The sequence below is a fragment of the Chanodichthys erythropterus genome, chromosome 9 (assembly GCF_024489055.1).
Source record: "Chanodichthys erythropterus isolate Z2021 chromosome 9, ASM2448905v1, whole genome shotgun sequence".
In the NCBI taxonomy this organism is placed as follows: Eukaryota; Metazoa; Chordata; class Actinopteri; order Cypriniformes; family Xenocyprididae; genus Chanodichthys; species Chanodichthys erythropterus.
This window is the reverse complement of record NC_090229.1, coordinates 13,993,207-14,019,043: the sequence shown is the minus strand read 5'-3', so window position 1 is coordinate 14,019,043 and position 25,837 is coordinate 13,993,207. Positions and strand designations below refer to the sequence as shown.

The 25,837-nt window shown below is 39.0% G+C and overlaps 1 protein-coding gene across 2 annotated transcripts in view; it reads left to right on the top strand.

Annotated features, from left to right (window-relative positions):
• sema6bb (sema domain, transmembrane domain (TM), and cytoplasmic domain, (semaphorin) 6Bb) overlaps window positions 1–25,304 on the top strand; it is a 143,550-nt gene extending 118,246 nt beyond the window's left edge. For both annotated transcript variants that reach the window (XM_067394677.1, XM_067394676.1), the window contains one exon: window positions 19,618–25,304. In XM_067394677.1, coding sequence (XP_067250778.1) covers window positions 19,618–20,540 — 923 coding nt within the window. In that variant the 3' untranslated portion in view covers window positions 20,541–25,304. The remainder of the gene's footprint in view (window positions 1–19,617) is intronic.
• Window positions 25,305–25,837: the final 533 nt, after the last annotated feature.

Here is a 25,837-nt window from a genome sequence, read left to right as displayed (position 1 = left end):
TCTGCCTCTCTTGGTTTACAAATAGTGTGAATTTACTCTCTCTCTCTCTCTCTCTCTCTCAAAAACCAGTACTTTTTAAAACTGCAGAACAAACAAACAAGTTGATGGATAACATGAACCTTTTTTGGCAACAGCAAGATGTTTGGTATTTTGGATAGTTTTTATTGTTATACTATAAATCACCATTTTGCTAATTGCAGTTCGATTTATGGGGTCATATCATCCATTTTTCTACTTATGTTTGCAATTTTGTTGTTCTTTTAGCAAAACAGATGTTATTTTGTTCAAAATGTATTTTTCTTTTAGTTTATTTTTAACAAATGCTTTTTTGTACTATTTTGGATGTTTTTAGTTTGGAAAGGAAGAGTATTTTAATGGTACATCAAGATCTTTTTTTTAAATTTGATTTTCTATGATATACAGTATATGACCCCTTTAAAGGTGCCCTAGAATGTTCTTTCACAAGATGTAATATAAGTCTAAGGTGTCCCCTGAATGTGTCTGTGAAGTTTCAGCTTAAAATACCCCATAGATTTTTTTTAATTCATTTTTTTTAACTGCCTATTTTGGGGCATCATTAACTATGCACCGATTCAGGCTGTGGCCCCTTTAAATCTCGCGCTCCCGAGTTTTCACACCCCGACTCTTAATGCATCGCGTTTCCTTCTGGAGCATCAGTGAATGTTTGAACCTTTTTTTAATAGTTGTGTTTGAGTCCCTCAGTTGTCCTCAGTATGAAAACACAGATCTCAAAATCCTACAGTCACTGCTGGAAGGGTTCAAATATGCAAAAATGCTTGAAAATTTATGAATCTGCAGGAGCTGGAGAATTTTTCTGAAGAACAGAGCTCAGTTTAACTGCTCAGGACAAACAAGAGACTCATGAACAACCATCACAAAACAAACAAACAGTTGTAGATCATAAGGTAACCAAATCAATGGTTCACATACTTATGAATGGGGTTATTTTAATAAATTCAGCTATTGTTTTGTCTTGTGAACTAAATGCAAACATCTTTTTTGTAAAATATCTTACTCAGGACAGTACTAAACAAAAATAACATGCATTTTTTATTATCCCTCTTATTTTATTAAAATAATTATCATTTTCACAGATTCTGCAAGGGGTTCACATACTTTTTCATGCCACTGTAATATAAATATATAAAATATAAAAAGAATAAGTCATGGCTGAATGGCGTTGTTAGGCATGACGCAAAGCGGAGTAACCATCTAACCGTGACATTGCTTTTATAAAACGGTTACCACAAAATACAAATATTAAATCCAAAAATATGTATCAATGCAACTTTAATGAAGTAAACTTTAACTAAAAAGCCTTCCTTTCCGTGAACAGCAACAGAAGTTACATTATAATGCCATTAGATGGCGGCAAATATTGTCTTTATGAGTGTGTCACTCAGTAGCGAAGACTTTTACATTGAAAAGACTGAATTGTTGTGAACATGGAACAAGACACAACTGACAAATGCTTTGACTAAAACCCCTTAACTATTAAAAGGACAAGATAATACATCGGACATTTAGATTTTTTATTATGAACATAGGACTGACCTGAAGGAAAATGCTAAATCTGAATGCAGGTAATAAACTTGCTCACTCAATCTCTTCCTCACAATACTCTTCTATATAATACAGTAAGCTTTAATGAACAATATCAATTGAGAACAAACAGTTTATGTTGCTAAGAGTGGTTGCTAAGGGTGCTGTGTAGTGATACACAGAACCGGTGGGTGAAGCTGTCATAGCAGTGTTTTATTTGTGAATAAAACCCAGTTATTGACCAATCAGAATCGAGGACAAGAACTAACCATATATATATTTTATATACCCCCTTTAAAAAGTAACATTTTAAACAATATCTCAATGAACAAATTGATTTGAACAATGAACAAAAACTATTTCCAAAATGTTGACAAGTTGACTAAGTTTTATAGAACATTTGTTTAAAAGTAAGGTTAATAATATAACTTGGAGACAAAATTTTCAGTTTTACTCAGATTAGGGTGATGCAAAAATAAGTAGAACCCCACTGAAAGTCTCTGGAGCAAAGCTAAATTTTAGACTACAAATGTGTAATTTAACAAGAATTCAAGCACAGGTGAGTCTAATTATTCATTACACAGGTGTCCAGCAGACAGTTGACTATAAAAGGGTGTTAAAACCCCTTTCTATTTCATGCTGTCAGCAATGGCACTACATGGAAGAGAAATATAAGACCTGAGAATAAAAATAATTTCTTTACACCAGAAAGATGAAGGCTACAAGAAGATCAGCAAAGCTTTACTTATCAGTCAGAATACTTTAGCAAAAGAAGTACAAAAATTTTAAAAAGATGGAACTGCAACCATCTCGCAGAGACGTCCAGGTCATCCACGGAAGTTAACACCTCGACAGGAGCGTCTTCTGATGAGAAGGGTTGAAGAAAATTGGCATGCAAGTTCACTGCAGTTATCTAAAGAAGTAAAAAGCCAAACTGGGGTTACTATTTCCCGTGACACAATACGGCGTACACTGCAGAGGAATGACATGCATGGGTGTCGTCCACGAAAGAAGCCTCTCCAAAAGCCCAGGCACAAAAAAGCCCACCAAGAGTTTGCCAGGGCCCAGGCATGCTGACAAAGATGAAGACTGCTGGGACTCTATACTCTGGAGTGATGAGACCAAGATAAATGTTTTTGGAACTGATGGCTTCAAAATTGTATGGCATCGCAAAGTTGAGGAATACAAAGAAAAATGCATGGTGCCTACAATGAAACATGGTGGTGGCAGTGTCCTTATGTGGGGCTGCACGAGTGCTACTGGTGTCGGGGAGATGCATTTCATTGACAGCATCATGAATTCACATATGTACTGCTTTATATTGAAAGAGAAGATGCTACCAACACTCTGTGCCCTTGGTCGTCATGCACTTTTCCAACATGACAATGATCCTAAACACACATCTAAGGCCACTGTTGGATTTCTGAAGAAAGCCAGGGTGAAAGTAATTCAGTGGCTCCTGATCTGAACCCAATCGAACACCTATGGGGAATACTGAAGAGACAAGTTGAAAATCACTCTCCATCCAGCATCCAGTCTTTAAAAGAGGTCATTCTTGAAGAATGGAAAAAGATAAATGTTGCAAAATGTGGCCAACTTGTTCATTCCATGCCTAGAAGACTTGGTGCTGTCATTAAAAATCATGGAGGCCATACAAAGTACTAGATGTAGTAGTTTTTGTTGTGGGGTGTATTCATTTTTGCATCGCCCTAATTTGAGTAAAACTGAAAAATGAATCTAAGTTATATTATTAGCCTTACTTTCATGTTATAAGTTAAACGGATGTTATATCTTGTCAACATTTTGGAAATTGTTTTTGTGTTCATTGAGATATTGTTTAAAATGTTACTTTTTAAAGGGGGTGTACTCATTTACGCTGAGCACTGTATGTGTGTATATATAGTTTGTTATTCTTTGTTATTTACAGTACTTAAAGCAGCTAATGAATGTAAGTCTCGCACATTCACAGCAAATAGCTTACATCCATGTTAAAAAACAAGGTGGATTGCAGGTCATTTAAAGAGGTAATTTCATACAATTTTTTTTCCCCTAAAGTCCAATTATAATATTAGCGACAGACGTAATTTAATTCAGAATGAGTCATTTTACGTTTTTGTTCCAGTAAATGGTCTTTTTGCACTGTTTAGGAAGTTTTGATTTAAAAAAGTTACAAGTTAATGATACATCAAGCTCTTTTATGTCAAAGGGGAAATTTGATTCTTCATTATATGACCCCATTAAGTGGTCCCGCAGTGAGACAAATGAGTTTTTAAATGCATTTTGTAGTCTCTCAATTAATATGAGGTTGCATAAAAGCTGCATGCATTGTGATTAGAAAGAATGAGAAGAAAATTCAGTTTTAATGGTGCATAGCTTGTCAAATTCCTGGACACTTCTGTATGATGTTACTGCCTAAATATATCTCTCTGTATCTTTCTTCCACCTTCACTTCACCTTGGTGTTTGAGTAACCGATCAGGCAGTTCCTTCCGTCTCTCTCATTTTGCTCATCAGTGTGAGGACCGTAATTAGAGATGCGCCTGCTCTTCCTGTGCCCTGACCAAGCACTTAGCGATCTGCTTCAAAATGTCAGCTCTCCTTTTGCCTGATACTCCGAGGGGGAGCTGATCAAAGTAGATGTAGACGTCAGACGCTTTAATTTAGTTGACCTGTGAGGCCTGCCCTCAAAGGCCTGAGAGACAGCCGCCAACAGCCTCTTGTCTTTCTGCATTTTGAGAGCCTATCTCTTTGGCTTTATCTTTCTATTTCTCTCTTTCAGTTAAGGGAGGCTGCCATGTTGTGAATTCTTGTGTAATGATGGATGATGACTAAACTAGCTGCAACAACTTTACTCAAGAAATCATCAACAGTGCTTGAAACAATTAACTTGTTTGTTGTTAGAATGCGGAGTACATGTTGTATAGAGAAAGAAATGCTTGCATGAGAGAGGATAGCATGACATTTTACATTCCAGACTAGGCGAACACTTTGGTCTCTCGTCTGATCTCAGCTCAATGTGGTATTAACCCTTTACAGGTCATGACCTTTTAAGTCAGCCATATCGATTACAGGATTAGCGGCTAATTTAACAGTCCTTAAACTTCAACAGTATTCTTTTCATTGTAAAATTGCAGGTCATGCAAGGGGTGGAGCAGATTGTGAATAATTATGCCAAAGGAAATAAGAACAACATATATTTACGTATGAAGACTTCAGATGCAAAAACGTCCGTCTGACATGTTTTCTTTTAAATGAGCAGTTTTTTTTTTTTTTACCAGGCTCCTGTGTTTAGGTTCGGTAATTTCACTTTAATGGCAATGAAAAGTTATTAGTCAGTTATTGAAATGCCTTATTTTCAAAAATTTTACTTTATTCAGTTGGTATTTAACAAATTTGACTGCAAAACCAGCATCTTTTGCTGCAACACACCATCACTCATCTTGAAATCATTTTTACATTAGATTAAAAAGTTAGGAAATTAATCCAATTCCGACTTCGTTCGTTCAGTTAATTGTTCGCAAACTGTGCAAACAGTCCCAATAGATAATTTAGCTTTGATGGATTGCGTTTCCCAAACACTACTGGCAGATTCCTTTAAAAAAAAAAGTCGACCACTCCAAAATAATTTTTACACCGGGGTAGAATCAAAATATACCAGGCGCTCTTGTCAAAAAGCCAGTAAATGTTAACCATGCTTACTTGTGGGACCGACGGAGTCATTGTTTGCACAGAAAACTCATCAGCAAATGTCAACGCTGTTAAACCAGGCATCAAAAGGGAGGGAGACATTAGTGTAGGAGAGAACTGTCATGCCCTGCGTTGTTACGAGTGAATGGACTGCAAAATGAGGCTTCTCCTCAAACCGGCAGTTCAACTACAGTACGTGTATAAAAAGCAGACAGTCATAAGACCCATTACTCTTTCTTTGCATCTATATCCCACCCGCTTACCCTTTTCTCTCGTGTGTGTACGTTGCTGCAAAAGCATTTGAGTATAATCACAGAGTTGACACAGATGGAGGCAATTACACTGCTGCTAAAATATTTCCTGGAGAAAGGTGGTGTTTTGACTCTGCAAACAGTGGGTTGCAATCACGATCTAATTGAAGTCCATGTTGCACAAAGAAGTGCATGGTGGTGTCACTCTTGTGGAGTGGGATGACAGCCATGCAGAAAAAGGCAATGAGGCACATGCTGGCACATTTTCTTCTCCACTCTAATTGGTTCTGGTAGCAATCATAGACATAGTTATATACCTCATGTATGCTACTGTTCAAAAGTTTGGGGTTGGTTAGATTTATTTATGTTTTTGAAAGAATACTCTTATTCACAAGGCAGCATTTATTTGATCAAATATACAGTAAAAGAGTAATATTGTGAAATATTTTTACAATTTCTTATAACAGTTTTTTAAAGAAATGTATTCCTGTAATGGAACTCCAGTCTTCAGTGTCACATGATCCTACATTGTAATATGCTTATTTGATGCTCAAGAAACAGTTCTTAATAATATCAATGTTGAAAACAGCTGCTTAATATTTTTGTTGAAACCGAGATTCTTTAGTGATGCAGCGTGAAGTTTAAAGTAATTTGTATGTCCTTAAAGGAAAAAAATGCTGTGCAAAGCATCAAAATCAGTCAAACAGAGCACATTTGCTGTGTCATGTATCTTGGAATTTTGATGACAGTTGTCATTTTGTAGTGTCACACTTGGTGCGAATCACGTTTTGTATGCTCTGTGGAGCGTGTTAGGCTTTATAGAGGGCTAAGTTGTTAAAAAGAGTGTTTATAAGACTGATGTGGTGCTCTTGCCCTCCGGACCTTTCCAACACTCCCACAGGGACAGTTCATGTTCTCCTGGAGTATAACATCTCATGACCTTCATGTCCAGGTCATTAATCTAGTCATGGACAAACATATGTATGTGTCACTGAGGTAGGTCATGTACCAGAGTTGGGCAGAATTGGCTCCCTTTCAATGCATGAGTTGGAATTTTAATTTAATTGGCCTATTGAACTGATATGACAAGAATTGAAATTTATGGAATTGAAGTTTTGCAACACAAATTATTACATGATTAATTTGGACCAATTGCCTGTTTTTTCACGTTTTTCTCAACTAATTAGGCATATTTCTCTACTAAACGAAGTACAGTACTGTCTCAACAATTAACACAGCCATCAAAACAACTTAATTGTACCATACAGGTTTCAAATAGCTATAAACATCATTGTTTTAAAATAATTGTAACAGAATTTGACATTTTAAATAATTGATTGTTGATGATTGGTTCCATTTAGAAGAGTCTTTGGTAAATTAAAGTGAAAAGTTTTCTTCACAACATGTATATACTAGGCATAACATTATGACCACTGACTGGTGAAGTGAATAACACTGATTATCTCTTCAACACAGCACCTGGTAGTGAGTTGAAGTAGAAGCAGGAAAAATGGCCAAGCGTAAGGACTTGAGCGAGTTTGCCAAGTTGTGATGGCTAGATGACTGGGTCAGAGCATTTCCAAAACTGTAGCTGTTGTGGGGTGTTCCCAGTCTGCAGTGGTCAGTATCTATCAATACTGGTCGAAGGAAGGAACAGTTGTGAACCCTGTTCATGGGTGGCCAAGGCTCATTGATGCAGGTGGGGAGCGAAGGCTGGCCCGTGTGGTCTGATCAAACAGACAAGCTACTGTAGCTCAAATTGCTCAAATAGTTAATGCTGGTTCTGATAGAAAGGTGTCACAATACACAGTGCATCGCAGTTTGTTGCGTTTGGGGCTGCATAGAACTGAGCATCAGAACTGGACCACGGAGCAATGGAAAAAGGTGGCCTGGTCTGATGAATCACGTTTTCTTTTACATCACGTGGACGTCAGGGTGCGTGTACGTTGCTTACCTGGGGAACACATGGCACCGGGATGCGCTATGGGAAGAAGGCAAGCCGGCAGAGGCAGTGTGATGATTTAGGCAATGTTCTGCTGAAAAACCTTGAGTCCTGCCATCCAAGTGGATGTTACTTTGACACTTACCACCTACCTAAGCATTGTTGCAGACCATGTACACCCTTTCATGGAAACTCTATTCCCTGGTGGCTGTGGTCTCTTTCAGCACGATAATGCACCCTGCAACAAAGCAAAAATGGTTCAGGAATGGTTTGAGGAGCACAACAACAAGTTTGAGGTATTGACTTGGCCTCCAAATTCCCCAGATCTCAATCGAATCGAGCATCTGTGGGATGGGTTGAACAAACAAGTCCGATCCATGGAGGCCCCACCTCGCAACTTACAGGACTTAACACTAGAAGTCCCAGAGATTTGTAACCCTCCTTTAGCCAAGTGGATGCTAACTGGCTAGTCTTTTGGCTATCATTAGCATCAATTCATGTGTAAATATGGTCATTACCTGAGCAATCTGCAGGGGGGTTGGGGGTGTGTGTGTGAATGGTTGCTGGTGGCTTGTTTGTATGTGTGGGGGAGGGAGGGCTGCTAAAAGCAGAAAACTTGATTGACCATGGGCCGGTTTCAGAAAGGAGGTTAAGTGAAAACTCTGAGTATGTTAACCCTGAAATGAGGGAGTGCAAGTGATGTTTAAAAAGTTAACTCACTCATTCACACTGCAAAAATGCTTTTCATACTAAGTATTTTTTTATCCTATTTCAAGTAAATTTAAAAAAAAAATCTTAAATCAAGATGGATTTTTTATATGAGAAAATTATATATGATATTTAGTCTTGTTTCCTGGGGGGATCTAAATTAAGTGCATTTTACTTAAGTAAAATGATCAATATCTGCCAGTGTGGTAATAAAAATAATCTTAATGCAAACGGAAAGTGTTGGAGTGTCTACCCAGGTGAAAAAAAGTGCAGTAAAATACACTTTATTTTAGTACACTTTTACACTTCCATAATGTACAGTGCTCTATTTCCGTGCACTTATTTTGTACTTAATATACTAAAAGCTCTTCTTTAGTACTTCTTAAGATAATCTTAAGAACATCTAAGTGTACTCAACTGTGCTATTTTGAGACACCATGAATTTGAACTAAAATGTGCTTTTAACATACTATCTCTGTATAGAAAAATGTATTTAGTTACCACTTGTAGTACACTTGAACCCATCTTTCAAACACTTTTAAAAATGGACTTATGATGTATTTCAAATATAAGATTAATATATAATGAATATATACAAAATGTATTTATAATATATTGCCAGGCAGTGCCAGAATTGTGAGTGATTGCTGAAATGTACTCACTCACTTTTTAAAATTATTTGTAAATATGTGTACAAATGGTTGGTTTCTTTATTTTATTTTGTACTATTTTATCAATAGATCTCAGCAACGAAGGAAAAAAAAAACATGTGTGTTGATTTCTCCCTAAGATGGCAAAGTGAAACACAAGTTTCCTTGAAGTGGCTCAGCATGGCCCCACATTGTTTACATAACAAAAGCAACTGTTCACAGCTGATTAAGGATATTAGCCTAAAGACTTCCAGCCCATCGGCTGTCCTGCGGGTTTTATAGGTAGAAAAGCCAAATGGCTGCTCTCTGGGACTTCTAGTGTTAAAGGATCTGTTGCTAACATCTTGGTGCCAGATACCACAGCACACCTTCAGGGGTCTAGTGGAGTCCATGCCTCAACGGGTCAGGCCTGTTTTGGCAGCAAAAGGTGGACCAACCCAATATTAGGAAGGTGGTCATAATGTTATGCCTGATCAGTGTGTGTTTAAAGAAGTAACCTAATGGTTCGTGCAAATGCTCTGACGCATAGCTGTGTTGCTCATGCAGTCAGCGTGAGTTTGATTTGATTGAGTTTGAGGTAGTTTTCTAATTTTCTTGGTCTCTACTCCTATCATTTCATGTCCTTTCTTTACTATATCAAAAAATACTACTATCATGTGTCATTTAGTAAAAGATTGCTCAGATTGAGAAATTAGCATATGTTTCTGTTCACAGAATCCCTACATATTGTTCACTAGGATAGCTCACTTAACAAAAAAATTTTTTTTTGGAATGCTGAAGTACACTTCCCAGGGCACTTTCTGGCAATTAGAACCATAGCCTTAGTGTGTGAGAAATCTTGGCTGGTTTGACTGCAGTAAGAGAGAGACTCAGGAGCGTAAAAGGGCAACAGCAGCTGCCACTGAAGCCTGCAGCACGACGAGCCGCTTGTTGTGGTGTTGAGGATGTTGCCGTGGCGGTTGCCAGGCATGTTGACAGGGCATGAAGAATCTCTCCGCCACAGATCATTGTGACTGGGTGAAAGTGATAGCTCAGACAGGTGTGTGTGTGTGTGTGTGTGTGTGTAAGGGACAGGTGTGTGTGTGTGTGTGTGTGTGTGTAAGGGACACACAAAAATGTTGAGCAAAACATCTCAGCCTTAGAAAAACCTTGCATGCACCCACAGGTGCCGTGACACCATTTTTCTCTCTCACAAACGCACGTTCCAGATCCTGAGAGAAACAAGCTGTATTGATCATTCTAAAGAGGATTTTCTTCAGTTCATCAAGCCAGAGACGTGTCTCTATTGAGTATCTGTCTGACAAGCATGAAAGAGTCATTTTGAGCCACCACAGCAGATCGTGAATGACCCAGAAATGTTTCGTAATTCAAAAAATGTGTGGAAAAACCGATTCCACCTCAGCCAGAGTGAGCTTGAAAACTCAACATGTCCGTTATAGAGACAAACCGCCAGTACCAGTTAACTTAATACAAATAAGGAAGTGTTTTTAGCAGCTGGTAATATACAGTCATATGCATAACATTGACAGGCAGAATTTACGTCTTCAGCATGCTGGAAAGATTAACTTGAAATTGGAGGTTGAATTGTGGTAGATGCAGATGTCGTGCTACGCAATTGGCTAGACTAATACCACCCTGCCGCTTTCTGAATTTATAACCCATGCTGGAAATGTTGAATATTTTTTAATGATTTAATTTGAGAGTTCTCGCCATTCGGCCCTAAATTGAGGCTATCAATTTACCAGAAAACCTCCTGTTACAGTAGAGCCCCCATCAGCCACATCTGTGGAAATGCAATGCAGTACACGCTTCCATGATCCTGCATACTTGTTTGATAAATTTAAATTTAACACAGCTGAACTGAGTCTCATCTGCATTCTCATTAGCGTTTGTCGGCAACAGTTGCTGTGAATGGGGGAAGCTATGTTGAAAAACTATGCGCTAATTGACTACAATTAATTGCGGCTGACTGGGCGGCATCTGCAGAATGTGGAAAAGGTGAGCAAGCAACAATAGGCAACAGTGTTTTAGCAGCGGACTGTTTCTCTTAACATTCGGCTCCGGTGGGGCGACTCATATCCTGAGCTCGCCCCCAGCTCAACACCCCTCGTTATTTCAAACAGTCCCTTCTATTTAGTCTCATGTTAATCATCATCAGACATTGTGGACTGTAGCGTGCACAATTATGTTGGAATTAGAAACCCTGAACCGGTGCCAGGAAGCCTTTCACCTTATTGCAGTGCTATAGGCCATGAGCAGCTCTTTCTTTTTCAAAATTATAGAAGAGTTAATTGAGAACACGTGCAGACGTACGTAAACCTGCCAGCTGTATATTGATCTGAGAGTTTGGCTTTTAAAGTGTAAGCTAAGGAGCCATAAATGTCTTCACTACTATCTTTCTGTAAACACTCTGCTTGGATACAGACGTGTGTAAAAAGTTTGCAGATTTTGTTTCGCTGACGAGACTAGATTTAGTTGGTCTTTCTCATGAAGTTTGTTGACTAATGTAGGCTTAGTTAAAAGGATAGTTCACCCAACAATTTGTTTGTTGACTAATGTAGGCTAGTTTAAAGGATAGTTCACACAACAGTTTTGTCATCGCCCTCATGTCGTTCCAAGCTTGAATTTTTTTTTTTTTTCCTTCTGTGGAACAGGCAAGTTTTGTTTTAAAACAATGAAAGTCAGTGGGGTCTAATGTTGTTTTGAAATTTTATGGAGGTTTGAGGGTGAGAAAATGATGACAGAATTTTCATTGTTGGGTGAACTATCCCTTCAAGGTAATAGTTAACCCAAAAATAACCTGAATGACTTATTTCTTCTATAGATAACAAAATATGAATGTTAGCCTGCTGTTGTTTCCCATATGTTGTTTTCCAATGAATAAGGATGCCAAAAACGTCCTAAATTATGAAAAAAGTATCATATAAGTGGTTCATATTACTCATTTAATATATTCCAAGTCAGCTTTGAGTGAAGAACAGACCAAAATTTAAATCATTAGTGACTAAAAATCTAAAACATGAGATTTAATGAAAGTAGCAGCAATGTACAATTCATGAATTAAGTGCTTTTGAGCCTGACCTTTTCAAATGAAATGATACATTTCATATGAATTGGACTGAATTGATTCTCAAGTTCAACTCGCAACAGTTAAAAGCTCACTGAATAACAACTTTCTCCCTATGGACACCAACATACCAGCATCTAAAACGCAACACAATCTGGTGACCAGAAATGCTGGTCTTTTCATTATGGTTAACACGAATCAGCAGCAACAGTGAGGCTTGAGTACAGCAAAAGATGGGTGACATGTCGAGAACCAGAAAGAGAGAGAGGATTGGCAGACAGAGAATAGCCTGCAGTGTTTTTGCAGAGAAGGGAAAGTGTGTGTGTGTGTGTGTGTGTGTGTGTGTATGAGAGAGAGCAAGAGCAAAGGGAAAGGAATACAGAGAAGACAGCGATAGAAAGAGAAAAGATAATGAGTAAAGTCAGTGAACCATAAGCCACTGCTGCACACACTCGCATGTAAGCCCTCGTGCTAACATGAAACACTAAACACACACACACACACACCAGCAGCATCTAATGTAGTGCAGAAACTACTGCATGAATAAGTGTTTGTTACATAAGCACAGCTGATAACCACACTAAACTGTTTCACCCCCACGCTAGAAGATCAAGTAATTAATAAACTTTGAGAAGGTTGCTTATTTGCTAGAAGAAAATCCATATTCCACCTGAGGTTTTTAATGACACGATCTCAACAAGAAACCGTACCCTGCTAGCATTTCATTAGCCGCCTCTCTGCTTACAGGTTGAAAAGGAGAGAGAGACCGAGAGCAATAGAGTGATACAGGGAATAATAGAATAAGGGTACATCCCCGGAGACAGACAGCCAGCAGAAGATGAAAGGACATGGCATAGAGAGAGAGAGACAGAGAAAGAGATGAGCGGGAGAAGATGTGCACAGAGATGGAGAGCGATAAGCAACAAACATCAAACTGCTAGTGAATAGACCCAGGGAAAAAAGAGGCAAAAGCAAGGCAGTTAGTCCCTGGGCTCTGAGTCTTTTAGCACTTGGCCTATTGCCTTCCGAAGACCAATTCTAACTAGACTGCTCCACCGCCATTGTTCGCTTGTAATTGGAGCTTCCAGCTCAAGATGTGCTCGCTGCCCTGACAGTCCGGCTGCCTTCCATTAAGCTTTAATAAGTGAATGGGGAAAAAGGGGGTTTCTGTCACCCCGTCGGGAATGACGAAAAGAAAGAAACAGTGCCTGAGACTATCTCTCCCCCTTCGTCCACTCCCGTCTGTGTGTTTTGTTTCCTGTCATGACAAAGCGAAGTGACTACAAAGGCAACATCTATAATGGCCCCAATCTATTCATTGCATGCATGCACCATCTTCTTACTGTAAAAAAGGATGGACACATTGCAGGCGAGAGGGGACAAAGAATGAGAGGTGGCCCTCCAGACAGGCAGACCTTTTAATATGTCTCTTTCATTACAGAGAAAGGCCGGTGTGGTTTGAGTAATATCTATCTGAGGCACCATCAGGGCTGCGCCCAGGAAAAAGCGACTCGCGTATATACATAGAGCATTTGAAGTGTGTTTTAGTAGTGATGGCAAACAGAATTGTGTTTTTAGAAAGTCAGGCTCTCTGAGTTCTTCATGACCTAACAGATAAGGTTTATGATAAGGTTAAGTTTAACAATAGCATTAGCAGGAGTGCAAAGTACTTGCTTAACTGTATTATCATTATTATAGCTTGTCAAATTTGGCCCTATTTGGGGGAGTCTCTTTAAATACAAATGAGCTGCTGCTCCCAGTCAGCTTTCCAAAAGGGGGCGGAGCTTTATCCGCTTGCGCTTCGGTTGCTCAACAACAATAAAGCTACAGAATCTCACACAGCTAAAATGACGATTGTCAGTAACGTTGTTCAGACTTACATTGTTCAAACCGGAGTCAGACACTGATGGAGAGACTCAGGAAGTAGTTACAACTTTTATAACGCAACTGGATGTTTTCTAAATGGTTAGTGGATAAATGTATGTAGTTGCAGTGGAGTTGATTCAACTCATCGACTAGCATGTCAATCGTCAATCCAGCGTTGAACTGACCCTTGTTTGTGAAGCAGTCCGGTGTTAAATGACGGCATGGTAACAACACTGTACTACAACAACTATTCCTCTTCTTTAACCCTTAGGGGACTAAGCCCTTTTTGGTCCGTTTTCTCTATTTTTACATTTCGGCTTATAAACCATATGTAATGATGATGGACCACCATGTATTTGGTATCAATGGATTCAGAAGACCCTAAGCTACAATAAGCATGCAATATGTTTATAAAGGAAGTATGAGTGGAAAAATTGTACAATAAACTAGAGAATTTCAAAAACGAAAATGAGATTTTTCTCATTTATTACTGAAAATCCTACCTCACACAACAATAGTGAAAAGTTTTTGACCCAAAAATATATTTTTCAAACCCTTTTCTTGACAGAAATGGGTTAATGTTCAATCAAATGTGTAAAGAACAGTTAAATAATTAACTTTATTTACAAACAGTCCTAGGCTTTTTTTTTATTTTTGGGACTAAGCCCTTTTTGGTCTGTTTTCTCTATTTTTATATTTGGTCTTATAAATCATATGTAAAGGAGATGGAACACCCTGTGTTTGGTATCTATGGATTCAGAAGACCCTAAGCTACCATAAGCATGCATGTAATGTGTTTAGAAAGGAAGTATGAGTGAAAGAAAATGTACAGTAAACTAGAGAATTTCAAAAACGAAAATTAGATTTTTGTCATTTATTACTGAAAATCACACATCACAGAATATAGAACAAAAAATATATATTTTTTTCAAACTCTTTGCTTGACAGAACTGTGTTATTGTTTAATCAAATGTGTAAAGAACAATTAAATAATTAACTTTTTTTTACAAACAGCCTAGGCATGCAAGTGAGCAAAGCAAGGCCTCTCCATCGGTGTAAAAGCTGTCTGCTCCAGATTTCTCCTCGTCACTTTCCAGTAATTGTTCCAGAGCTTGTTCTGCCGTAAATCTTTTACTGATTGCCATTTTGATAAAACAATTCTGTAATAATGCTATATCTCTCTCGAATTTATCTCTTTGTGCTCGCTAATACTCAGATCGCTCTCTGTAACACTCCGATCGCTTTCTGCTTTCTCCACCTGATGCTGATTCTCCGATCGCTTATTGATTACACCCGGCTGCCGGTCTTTTACTATAGGCCAGCGAGCTTTTACAAGGCTACAGCAGAGCTACAGAGTCCTCTGAATGGCTAGAATACATCATGGTAACCTTCCTCTGATTGGGTTAGAAAAATATTCCTCCCAGTGGCAATTTTTACATTGGTTGTTGCGTGTTGAATCTGCCTAACATAATCGTTTTCATTGGCCTGATTACGCAGTGGTATTGCGCAATAACGGAAGCGCGTTTAATATACAAACTGGATACCGCTGTTTTCAGTGGAATCTGAGGAAGACGGCAAAAAAGACCGCATCTCTCTAGCGTTAATAGTTTTTGAGATAACTACACATTTGTAAAAGTATGCCATTTTGGGCGGTACCGCCCAATCCGTCCCTCAAGGGTTAAAGCCCAAAACACACCAAACTGTGAACTAGTGGCAGCGAAAGCAGACTGCGGGGTTGGCTCACTTCGGCAGCGTCTGGGTCCAAAACTGACGCTCGACACCCAAGTAGCACGTCTGTTCTGCGCCAGCATAAGAAGAAATGCCTTTCCATACCAGCGGGTGGCAGTAGCTGAACAGCCAATCAGAATGATCAGATGGCCCGGCTGACCGACAAGCTCTGACGCCGATTCAACATGTCAAATCGGGCAAAAAAAAGCAGACGAGGACCAACTTCAGCCGACGGTGCGGAAAACACACTGAGAAAATTTAGTCGGCTGACAAACAAAAACAGCCTAACGGCCAACCATCGGCTGAGTGTGTTCCGGGCTTAAAGCAGCCCAACATGGCCTCACCCCTTTTGTTCCATGTTTCCGGTGGCAGAGTTTATGTAAATTTTGGGGTTTATGATGTCACCAACCCAGGAAGAAGCTTGTTGTAGTCCTTAAACGATTTCTGTAAAAGAAAATTTTACTTTGAGCATCATAACTTTGAAGATGTTGTTTATGTTCTAACAACAACACTACACACTAACTAAAGTTAAAAAAAAGTGAAATCATAATCAAGGACCCCTTTCATATTTAATTAAAAAATGCATAAATGTAAGTGTAAATCTTAATTGAATTAGGATATATTTTACTTTCACAGAGATACATTTTGTACAATATATAATACAAATACAAATACTTAATTTCACTGTATCCTTTTTAACTCTCATGCATTAGGTATCATGTACAATGAGCAATACTCAATTTAATAATCCTTGTGAAAGTTAATTTATATATACTATTCTATATACATTTACTAAAACATTTTTAGCATTTGAAATGGTTTAAATTTTAATGTATTATGAATGACTTGAAACATGATAGATAGATAGATAGATAGATAGATAGATAGATAGATAGATAGATAGATAGATAGATAGATAGATAGATAGATAGATAGATAGATAGATAGATAGATAGATAGATAGATAGATAGATAGATAGATAGATAGATAGATAGATAGATAGATAGATAGATAGGTTAATTTAGGCTGTTTATTTTTGTGAAATGGTTACCATTTGTCTCTATTGTGATCACTTTGTCAGTTAAATATGTATATTAAAATGATAAAATAACATTTAAAAGATTAAATAATGCTTTTAATTGTTGTTTCATGATACCTAGTGCACTAATGTTGATGACTTATTGTACCTTAGAGTAATGCATTACTGGCACGTTTGCATTTCCATTCTTTTCTACTCTATAGTTTGTTTGAAAAGTTCACAAAGTGTGTCGCACAGAGAAGTGAAGTCTTTAAGCAATCAAACGTCACTTCATCTTCTACCCCATTGCCTTATGCCACCGAAAGTAAACACCACAATGCATGAACATAAACAACCTAGAAAATAGCATCATCCCAGCATCCCACCCCGCTCACCACATCCTTTCAGGACCCTGTTCCTGATGCATGGTGGGGCCCTCATGAATGACAAGTGGGTTGCAACAGCATAAACAAGAACTGTTTTAGGCAGTGGTTCATGACGTGAACCGCCCCATGCCAACGATGTTTATCCAACTTCTAACAGCAATGCTGCCACACACCGGCAGCGGCAGCCAAAAAGTTAGTCATAAAGATGACAAAAACAAAAACCAATAGTTTACTGCCCTTTAGACAGCAGTTAGCATGCTGGGAAAAGATACACACACCTGGTATCTGTCTGCGATAAAATAAATAAATGCCCCCACACCACAAACAAAATAGACAGAAAGCGGTAGCAGGGCAGAGACAGAGATAAACAGAAATGGAGGGAGGGTAGAGAGAGAGAGACTGTGCAAGAGAAAGAGAGAAAAAGACAGAGGAAAAAACAGACACTGACTCAGCATCCACATGAATGCATTGATTGATTTGAGGTGTCATTTCGGTAATGTGGTCTGTCCCTTCAAAATGAATACAGTGAAGTAAACGTGTATATCACCAGAAAATTGCTAGGCACTCTGTCACAACATCTCCCAATGAAATGACCGACATTGTATGTTATATGGTTCCTTTCCCTGGTGCCCAACTGCGGCTAATATATCTTTTAATTCAGCGGACTCTTTGTACACACAAACACCCACATTGTGGCAGCCATTATGAGCTAATTATCGTAGCAACATTTTTATTGATTGTGCCTCTCTTCTCATTTTATTTGAGTTCTTAAACAAACAGCTGTAAGTGCTAATTAAAGCTGTTTATTTTCACCAATGTGAAATGCTTACCATTTGTCTCTATTGTGATAAATTTGCCAGTTAAATTAATTTGTCTCAAGAGTGTTTCATCTGCTAAGCCATTTTATGATGTTGGTTCTTAGTGTTGTGAGTGACTAAGAACTCTCCAGTTTTATTGAGTTTCCTCAAATTAATAAGATATTGCCTCTATATTTTCATGTTTGGGTAGCTGAACAAAAACCATGAACACTGATTTGATTTTGGTTGATTGATTGATTTATTGATTGATTGCACCCTAAACTTAAAGGGTTAGTTCACCCAAAAATGTATTTATTACCCTCATGTTGTTCTACACCCGTAAGACTTTCACTCATCTTCGGAACACAAATTAAGATATTTTTGATAAAATCCGATGGCTCAGTGAGGCCTCTATTGAGAGCAAGATAATTAACACTTTCATTGCCCAGAAAGCTACTAAAGACGTATTTAAAACAGTTCATGTGACTACAGTGGTTCAATCTTAATGTTATGAAGCAACGAGAATACTTTTTGTGCGCCAAAAAAACAAAATAATGACTTTATTCAACAATATCTAATGATGGGCGATTTCAAACCAATGCTTCATGAAGCTTCAAAGCTTTATGAATCTTTTGTTTTGAATCAGTGGTTCAGGGCATCAAACTGCCAAAGTCACGTGATTTCAGTAAACGAGTTTTCATTATGTCATAAGTGTTTCGAAATTTTAATGGTTCGCGTGACTTTGGCAGTTTGATACACGCTACAAACCACTAATTCGAAATAAAAGATTCGTAAAACTTTATAGCTTCATGAAGTAGTTTTTTTTTGCAATCGCCCTTCACTAGATATTGTTGAATAAAGTCGCTATTTTGTTTTTTTGGCGCACAAAAAATATTCTCGTCACTTCATAACAATAAGGTTTAACCACTGTAGTCACATGAACTGTTTTAAATATCTTTAGTAGCTTTCTGGGCATTGAAAGTGTTAATTATCTTGCTGGCAATGCAGGACTCACTGAGCCATCAGATTTTATCAAAAATATCTAATTTGTGTTCCAAAGATGAACGAAGGTCTTACAGGTGTGGAACGACATGAGGGTGAGTAATTAATGACAGAATTTTCATTTTTGGGTCAATTAACCCTTTAAAGGGATGTTTTTTATAATTTAGCAAATAATTTTGGCTTACTTGCTGTCTCTTTTGCTTGATTGGCAGCTTCTTTGCTGACTCTTTTACCATCTTCCTTGAAAAATAGATTATGTCCAGTTTTATCAATAACAGTCCTTGGTATTTGAGCACCACAGAGCCAAAGACCTCGCCGATATTATCATAATTGATCTGCTGCAGCAGTATTTTTATGCTGTCCTGCTTTCTCATCATCAATAATTAATTGGTGCTCTTCTGAGAACTTAAGACTTCTGTCATTTCAAAGTGAATGGTATCCATTGCTCTCATCCCTCTTTTCTCCATGCGTGTGTGTGTGTGTGTGTGTGTGTGTGTGTGTGTGTGTGTGTGTGTGTGTGTGTGTGTGTGTGTGTGTGTGTGTGTGTGTGTGTGTGTGTGTGTGTGTGTGTGTGTGTGTGTGTGTGTGTGTGTGTGTCAGATCTATCACACTCAGGGCACTTTTTAATCAGTAAATACGGTTTAAAAGTTTCAATAATTGTCAGAATTATTCAGTGTTAGAAGTTCTTGTAAGTTAATGTTCCCAAACACGTCATTGGTAATTGATGCTTTCAATCACGAAGACAGTTATTACAGCAGTTAAAACCAACATCACTTTAGGTAGTAAAGAGTGCAATTAGTCTGTAATTTTTCTTCATTCATGCAATCTTCGACATCATAGAAAAATAAACTTTTCTTACTGTAAAAAAAACAAAAACAAGGTAATATTTTTGAATATTTGTTAGTTTTGAATGTGTTTTATGCTCACATCTGTTATTTTTCCATGTGTTTAGGTCTTCTGCAGGAGAGTTTCATCGAGGAACCAGATGGCTTGGTGTCCGTGAACCTGCTGGTCGTGTCTGCAGTTTCAGCGTTTGCCACCGGGGCGGTGCTGTCGGGTCTGATGGTGTGTTGGATAATGAGCCTCAAGCACCGCCAACGTTCCAGAGCCAGTGGATCTGGTTTGGGGAGTCGTCGCAAGGGTGACAAGGAGCAAAGCATGCTGGGACATGGTCGCAGCGGTTCCGTGATCAGCGTGACTCGTATCAGCGGCAGCGAACGACCCCGCTCGCAGGTTGAGAATCTATTTACCAACGGCTGGCCAAAATCTGGAGATATCGACCCAGGACTTCCCACTCCAGAACAGACGCCTCTGCAGCAGAAACGTCCCACTCCAAACGTTCATCTCACGGACTGCGATTGGGACCAGAGCCATACCTTCCTGGCCCAGACAGGGACACCCTGCCCGGCGAACTCTGCGGTCATTTACCTGAGTTCCAAATACTTGCAGGGTGGGCGGCAGGAGGGATCGGGTGATGTTCCCCCGCATTCGGAGCGCCAGCGGTACCTCATCCTCTCCCACCCTGCAAATCAGCGGGAGCAGGCCGGGCAACCATCCGCCCCGCCTACCCGCAACTCTGCCGGTGAATACAACTACCCGGCGACACCTCAAGACTCCCCTGACCGCAGGAGGGTGGTGTCGGCTCCTACCACGCAGACGGACTATGGCGAACATCTGCGATGGTCCCGGGACGGGCTCAACTTTAATAGCAACAATGCGACTCCTTCTGGCCACCATCCGTATCCGATACAGCCGCGCACTAATGCAGCATTAGTACGGCCAGGTCACCACACTCAGCGGGGGCTCAATGAGCTACAGGACTACAGCCACCTGCTGGTGAAAAGTGTAAGTGAGCGCAACCCTAGTGGCCAATGAGTGGTCCAGGCCCGTTCACACCCTTCAGAGTCCCATCACCCCTAAGACTCAGACTCCTTCTGTAATCCTGCCCTTCCTGTCCTCTCTCACTGCCATCCAGTGTCTTTCAAGTCCCCCACCAGTGGCTGAGCTCTAGAACTACCGAGAGTGAGAGAATAAGATCGTTAATGGTTGATGGTGATAAAGCCGCCGTCCTCCCCAGCCTGAGGGTTGACGCCACTTAGCACGTTAGCGGCTTCTATCACACCCTGTCTAATGAAACGGAAGGATCGTTTGGGAATAACTGACGTGTTGGGTGATGGGAGGTGAAATACATAATCTTAATCCTGCGAATGGGTACGTTGACTGTTTAGCATACCGAAGCGGTCGCAGATTGTCTCTATGTAATCTCACGCCTGTAAACCATTCGATGGAAGTGATCCGTTTTGTTTTCACCTCTTTCTTGCTTTACGTTTGAGCCTGTGGATGCTGCTTTTGTGCATCCTGGGCCTTTGCAGACAAGCTCAAACTTCCCTTTGTCTGTTTGTGTGTGTGTGTGTGTGCGTGTGTATGCGAGCCGCGCCAAAATGTGCTTGTCGGCCAGACTTGACGTGAACGCAAAATGGCCGACCAACACTGGAGTTTCGTAAGTGATCTGATGTCAAATGACTGACTACCCCACCCCCTCCCTTACCTATTAAGTGTCAGGAAGCAATCAAGAAAACTGCCATGTGACTTTATCTAAAGACTTGTGTGCTGGAATATCAGATGTAAATGGGTGATGGAGCAGAGCGCTCACAAAAAATCATGGATTAATCTACCCATGCTTTCTGGACGGAGCAGGGAAGCACTGTGGAAATGACTTTATTTTGTGTACAGGGCCATATGTTGGGTGGACCCATTTATTTTGTGGTTTATCTTCAAAACCAAGAAAATGTGTGTTTTTTATCCCCTACACATGTTAGAATTAGAGCAGAGCATTTGCAACACTTTCTCTTCCTTTCACTCGGCCTGGCTTCGTTCTCTCTGCAGTCCATTGAGTCGAATGTGAGCTCGGTTGTCTGGGCCGGGCCGGGCCACTAGGGAGCTGAATTCAGAGTGTCTCACTGACACTGGGTCTCTTTGTGCGGCCCAGCCAGAGAAGACCATCCCAACAACAAATAGCCGTTAAGAGTCATGGCCTAGCCATCAGCCAAGCCCAGGAGAATGTCAATGAGGAGCCAGACAGATCGGACCCCTCTGGGTCCCCCCTCACTGCCAGCCTTCACAAACCACACAGAATCAGATGAATACAATGTTACATTTAGATGGAGAGCAAAAAAATCAAACCCACTATGCTCCCAATGGCACTGTGCCCACTTCAGCCATTGTTTAGTTTCCTCTGGCTCTCTTTGGATTGCTGTTTGTTTGTTTCAGGGTTGTAAACCCCACGAGAGGCATGAAAGAAATAGTGTACTATTCAATTCATTCACCTCTCATTGAACGACGTTATCTCTGCTTTCTTCCCGTGGGGCACTAGTAATTCACCTAACATTACCCGAGTGTGTCCACTAGAGGGCAGTAATGCATATTACAGGATTTTACTACTCAGTGCTCAATGGACCCTTTTCACAGTGTGAGATGAGTAATTAAGTTACATTTAACATCGAAAACCAAAATTTAATTTTGTTTTAAAAAAATTTTTTGTTCAGAAATATTAAATTGGTCAAAGGTGACAGTAAAGACATAATGCAACAAAAAGTTTCTATTTCAAATAAATGCTGTTTTTTTTTTTTTACTTTCTATTTACCAAAGAATCATGAAAAAACTGTATCACGGTTTCCACAAAAATATCAGGCAGCTCCACTGTTTTCAACATTGATATGACTGGAAATTTCTTGAGCACCAAATCAGCTTATTTGAATTATTTCTAAAGGATCATGTGACACTCAAGACTGGAGTAATGTCTGTTTAAAGTTCATCTGTGCCACACCAAGTATACATTTTTAAATATATTAAAATAGAAAAAACACTTATTTTAAATGCTAATAATATTTCACAATTTTATTGTTTTTACTGTATTTTTATTAAATAAATGAAGCCTAAGTCAGCATAAGAGACTAAAAAAATCTTACTGACCCCAAACTTTTAAACAGTAATGTATTACACTATACTTTGTGTTATATTTACCTGGCATTAAACCCTGTTGCAATGGGGTTTCAAATACATCTTTTGATTTGACGTCTTTCTGACTGCTGTTATCCATCTCTTTTTCTTTTCTTTTAGAATTCATGAAAATGTAATTTTTTATTTTTTTCTTAAACTGTTGAAACAAACGGTAATGCAAAAATAACATTTGCTATGGTCTCACATGTACTTCTCTAAAAGACTAGCCTGCTATTGTTTACGTTCCAAACCCAAAAATGAAATGTGAAAATGGTCCATGAGAGAGTTTGACATGAAATGTTTGATGGTCCTACAATCAACAATACTTCAGCACTAAGTGTATGTTGTTTTAAAAACAGTCTGGTGAGGTGATGATAGAGAGAGAATTTAAGGGCACAGGAGTGTGTTCTTTTAAATTTGGATGGATGAAACCGCTGAAGCTGAACATTAAAGCCATTAATGAAGTGTATAATTTATGGGTTTTAAGTGCCAATGCATGACTGAGTTCAAAACTGTATAATTATTTTACACAATCAACATTATTGATGCTGTTTTTTAATTGATGCTGTCACCCAGCTCATCTGTTAATTTTCCAACTGTTCTACCCTCACACAGACTACGTGCTGAAAAAAGCACCCATGCATGCTCTCGCCCTGCTTCCCCCTCTCCGGCTTTTCACTCTGTTGCGCCATTAGGCGAAACATGCATGATTACGCTAAGTCTGTCTTGGCCCGATAAGACCTAGAGATGATCGTGAGAGATGTGCAGGAATGCAAGCACCCACTTGCTTACTCACAGCCAGATTTTACAAAGCAATCGCCTGAGATGTGGGCAGCAAAACTCAAGAAGCGAGTCATCTTCCCGACCGCATCCCATACAAGTAACATTCCCTGAAACAAACCAGAAACTAGCAGCAAGCGCAGGTCAAACCTATTGTGAAACCCTGTACGCAATTGCTAAACACTGTCTGGGTGAATTCGCACAAGATTTTGAGGTGGTGAAATGGAGTTAATTTGCTGTGGAGCTCTATAAAATACGTTCCCGGGAAAAGAAAATAAACGAGGGTTGTTTCACTGTTTCCCATGTCGTAATTCTCTCAAGCAAGAAATGGAGTCCGCCGTAAAAACTCTGCTATGGTTTTGTTTGGACAGAAATATATCTAGCTATGTTTTAGAAAGCTCCCTACTCTCAATTTTCCAATTAAAATCCTGTCTCTGAACAGCGAGGACAGCGCGCTCCAGGCTTTCTCGTTGTCTGGGCTGTTTCTTTCTCCGCTTTGTCTTTTAAAGCCCTGAGATTTTTTTTTTTGTCTTCTTTTTTGACAGCCCCCCAGCCACAAACTGCCACAGCTAATGGGCCACCCGACGAAATGTGCAAACACAAAGAAAGAAATGGTTTGTTTAGAAATGACATGCTTTCAGTTTGCAAAGCCTGACATCTGACAAGCACAAACAGAGTTTGAATTTTTTTGTAAAGTTGTAGAGAATATATTAGCCAGTACTGATATCTTCATTTTTATATTTGTTTATTTGTTTGTTTTGTGGTAATGTTTTAGGTTGGTTTATTGAGTTCATGAAAGTGGATTTGATTTGCTCTCTGGTGTGTGAATTTTTTCAACAATGACATTGATTATACTGCGACTGTGACCTGAATTTCAGTGTTTGATCCTGGTTCATGAACTGTGCAAAGCCTTTTCACCAAAAAAAAAAAAAAAAAAAAAAAAAAAAAAATGGATGGGAGATGTTTCTCCTAAAAGAAAGAGAAAAACACTTTTGCAAAAGAGCCAAGTCTTCTGTTAACTGTGATGGACTTCTGATCGTCTTGCACCGGAGGCTGTTCGTGTTACTGGGTCCATTGTCATTAAATGACAAGTCGTGTCCCCTTCAGTGTACATAATGGTTTCAGTGCTTAAATGTAATTTAAGTGAACTATCTGCATGAACACAGCCTCGGTCTGGGGTACACGGAGATAGTGTGTATTTCAACACGACATGCTACTGTGTGCCCTGATATTGTCCACCAATCAGACAGTCACATGCATGCTTTCCAAATCAACAGCACAGACACACACACACACACACACACACACAATCACTCACACAAACACATGGACAGTGGGGTTCAGAAGTCTAAAAAGATTCTATTTAGCATTTTTTTTATTTAATATAATGTTTTTCTTTACAAATGATATTATCAGCGTAATAATTTAAGTGAAAAGATGAATTGAAATAATGTCTTAGTATTGAGTTTGTCCCTCATTTTCTTTAATGACAGCAGCACTCGAGCTGCATGTAGTTTGCGTAAAACCTGATGAACGTGTTCTCCAACATGATTTGAGATTATCCAAAGAGCATCTGACCATCTGCACAGAATCACATGAAAAAATGTCACATTTTCTTGACCTGAAAATAGTGTTAAATCTTATTTATGTCATAAAGTTTCTAATTTTCTTAAAATACTAAGCTGTTTATTTTCTGGTGTAAATGAACATTTAAATCCCCGATTTTCAATGTGGTCTCAGACTTTTGGACTCCACTGTACTTAAACGTTTCTGCATTTGAAAATTCATTGTCCTCAGTTCTGACTGTCATTGAGCATGGAGACTGTGCTCTGTTATCATTTCCTGTTCTAATAAACCATCAAGAACCTAACTGATGTTTCCTCTTGTTTTCTATATATTTTTTCTGGTGCACTGCATTTTTATTTATTTTGGTAACACTTTATTTTAGTGTCTATTTTACATGTAGTTACTATAGTAATAACTGTACATTATGCATAATTATATACAAATAATCCCAAACCAAACACTAATCCTAACCCTGTAGTAAGTACATGTAGCTACTTAGTTAAGCAGGTTTCAGGGGAACATGGATAAAATAAAAGAAAATATGACATTAGATGAACAAATGTGATTATTCTTAAATATCATAGTGGCTATGTAAGAATTTATATTAGAATTTCTTTAAAGACCCCTTAATCGCCTACGTCACTATGACGCCACCGCTCTAGCTGGAGGCAAAACATAGCGGACGCGCTAAAAGTTTGAGGTTTTGACGTTAAAATGTCGTCTTGTTGTGTTTTTGGCTGCCAGAATAGAAGGAACAGGACTTTTGTATCAAAACTAAAGTTTTACCAGATCCCGGCACACATTCCTTCACAGAAATCAAAAAGATA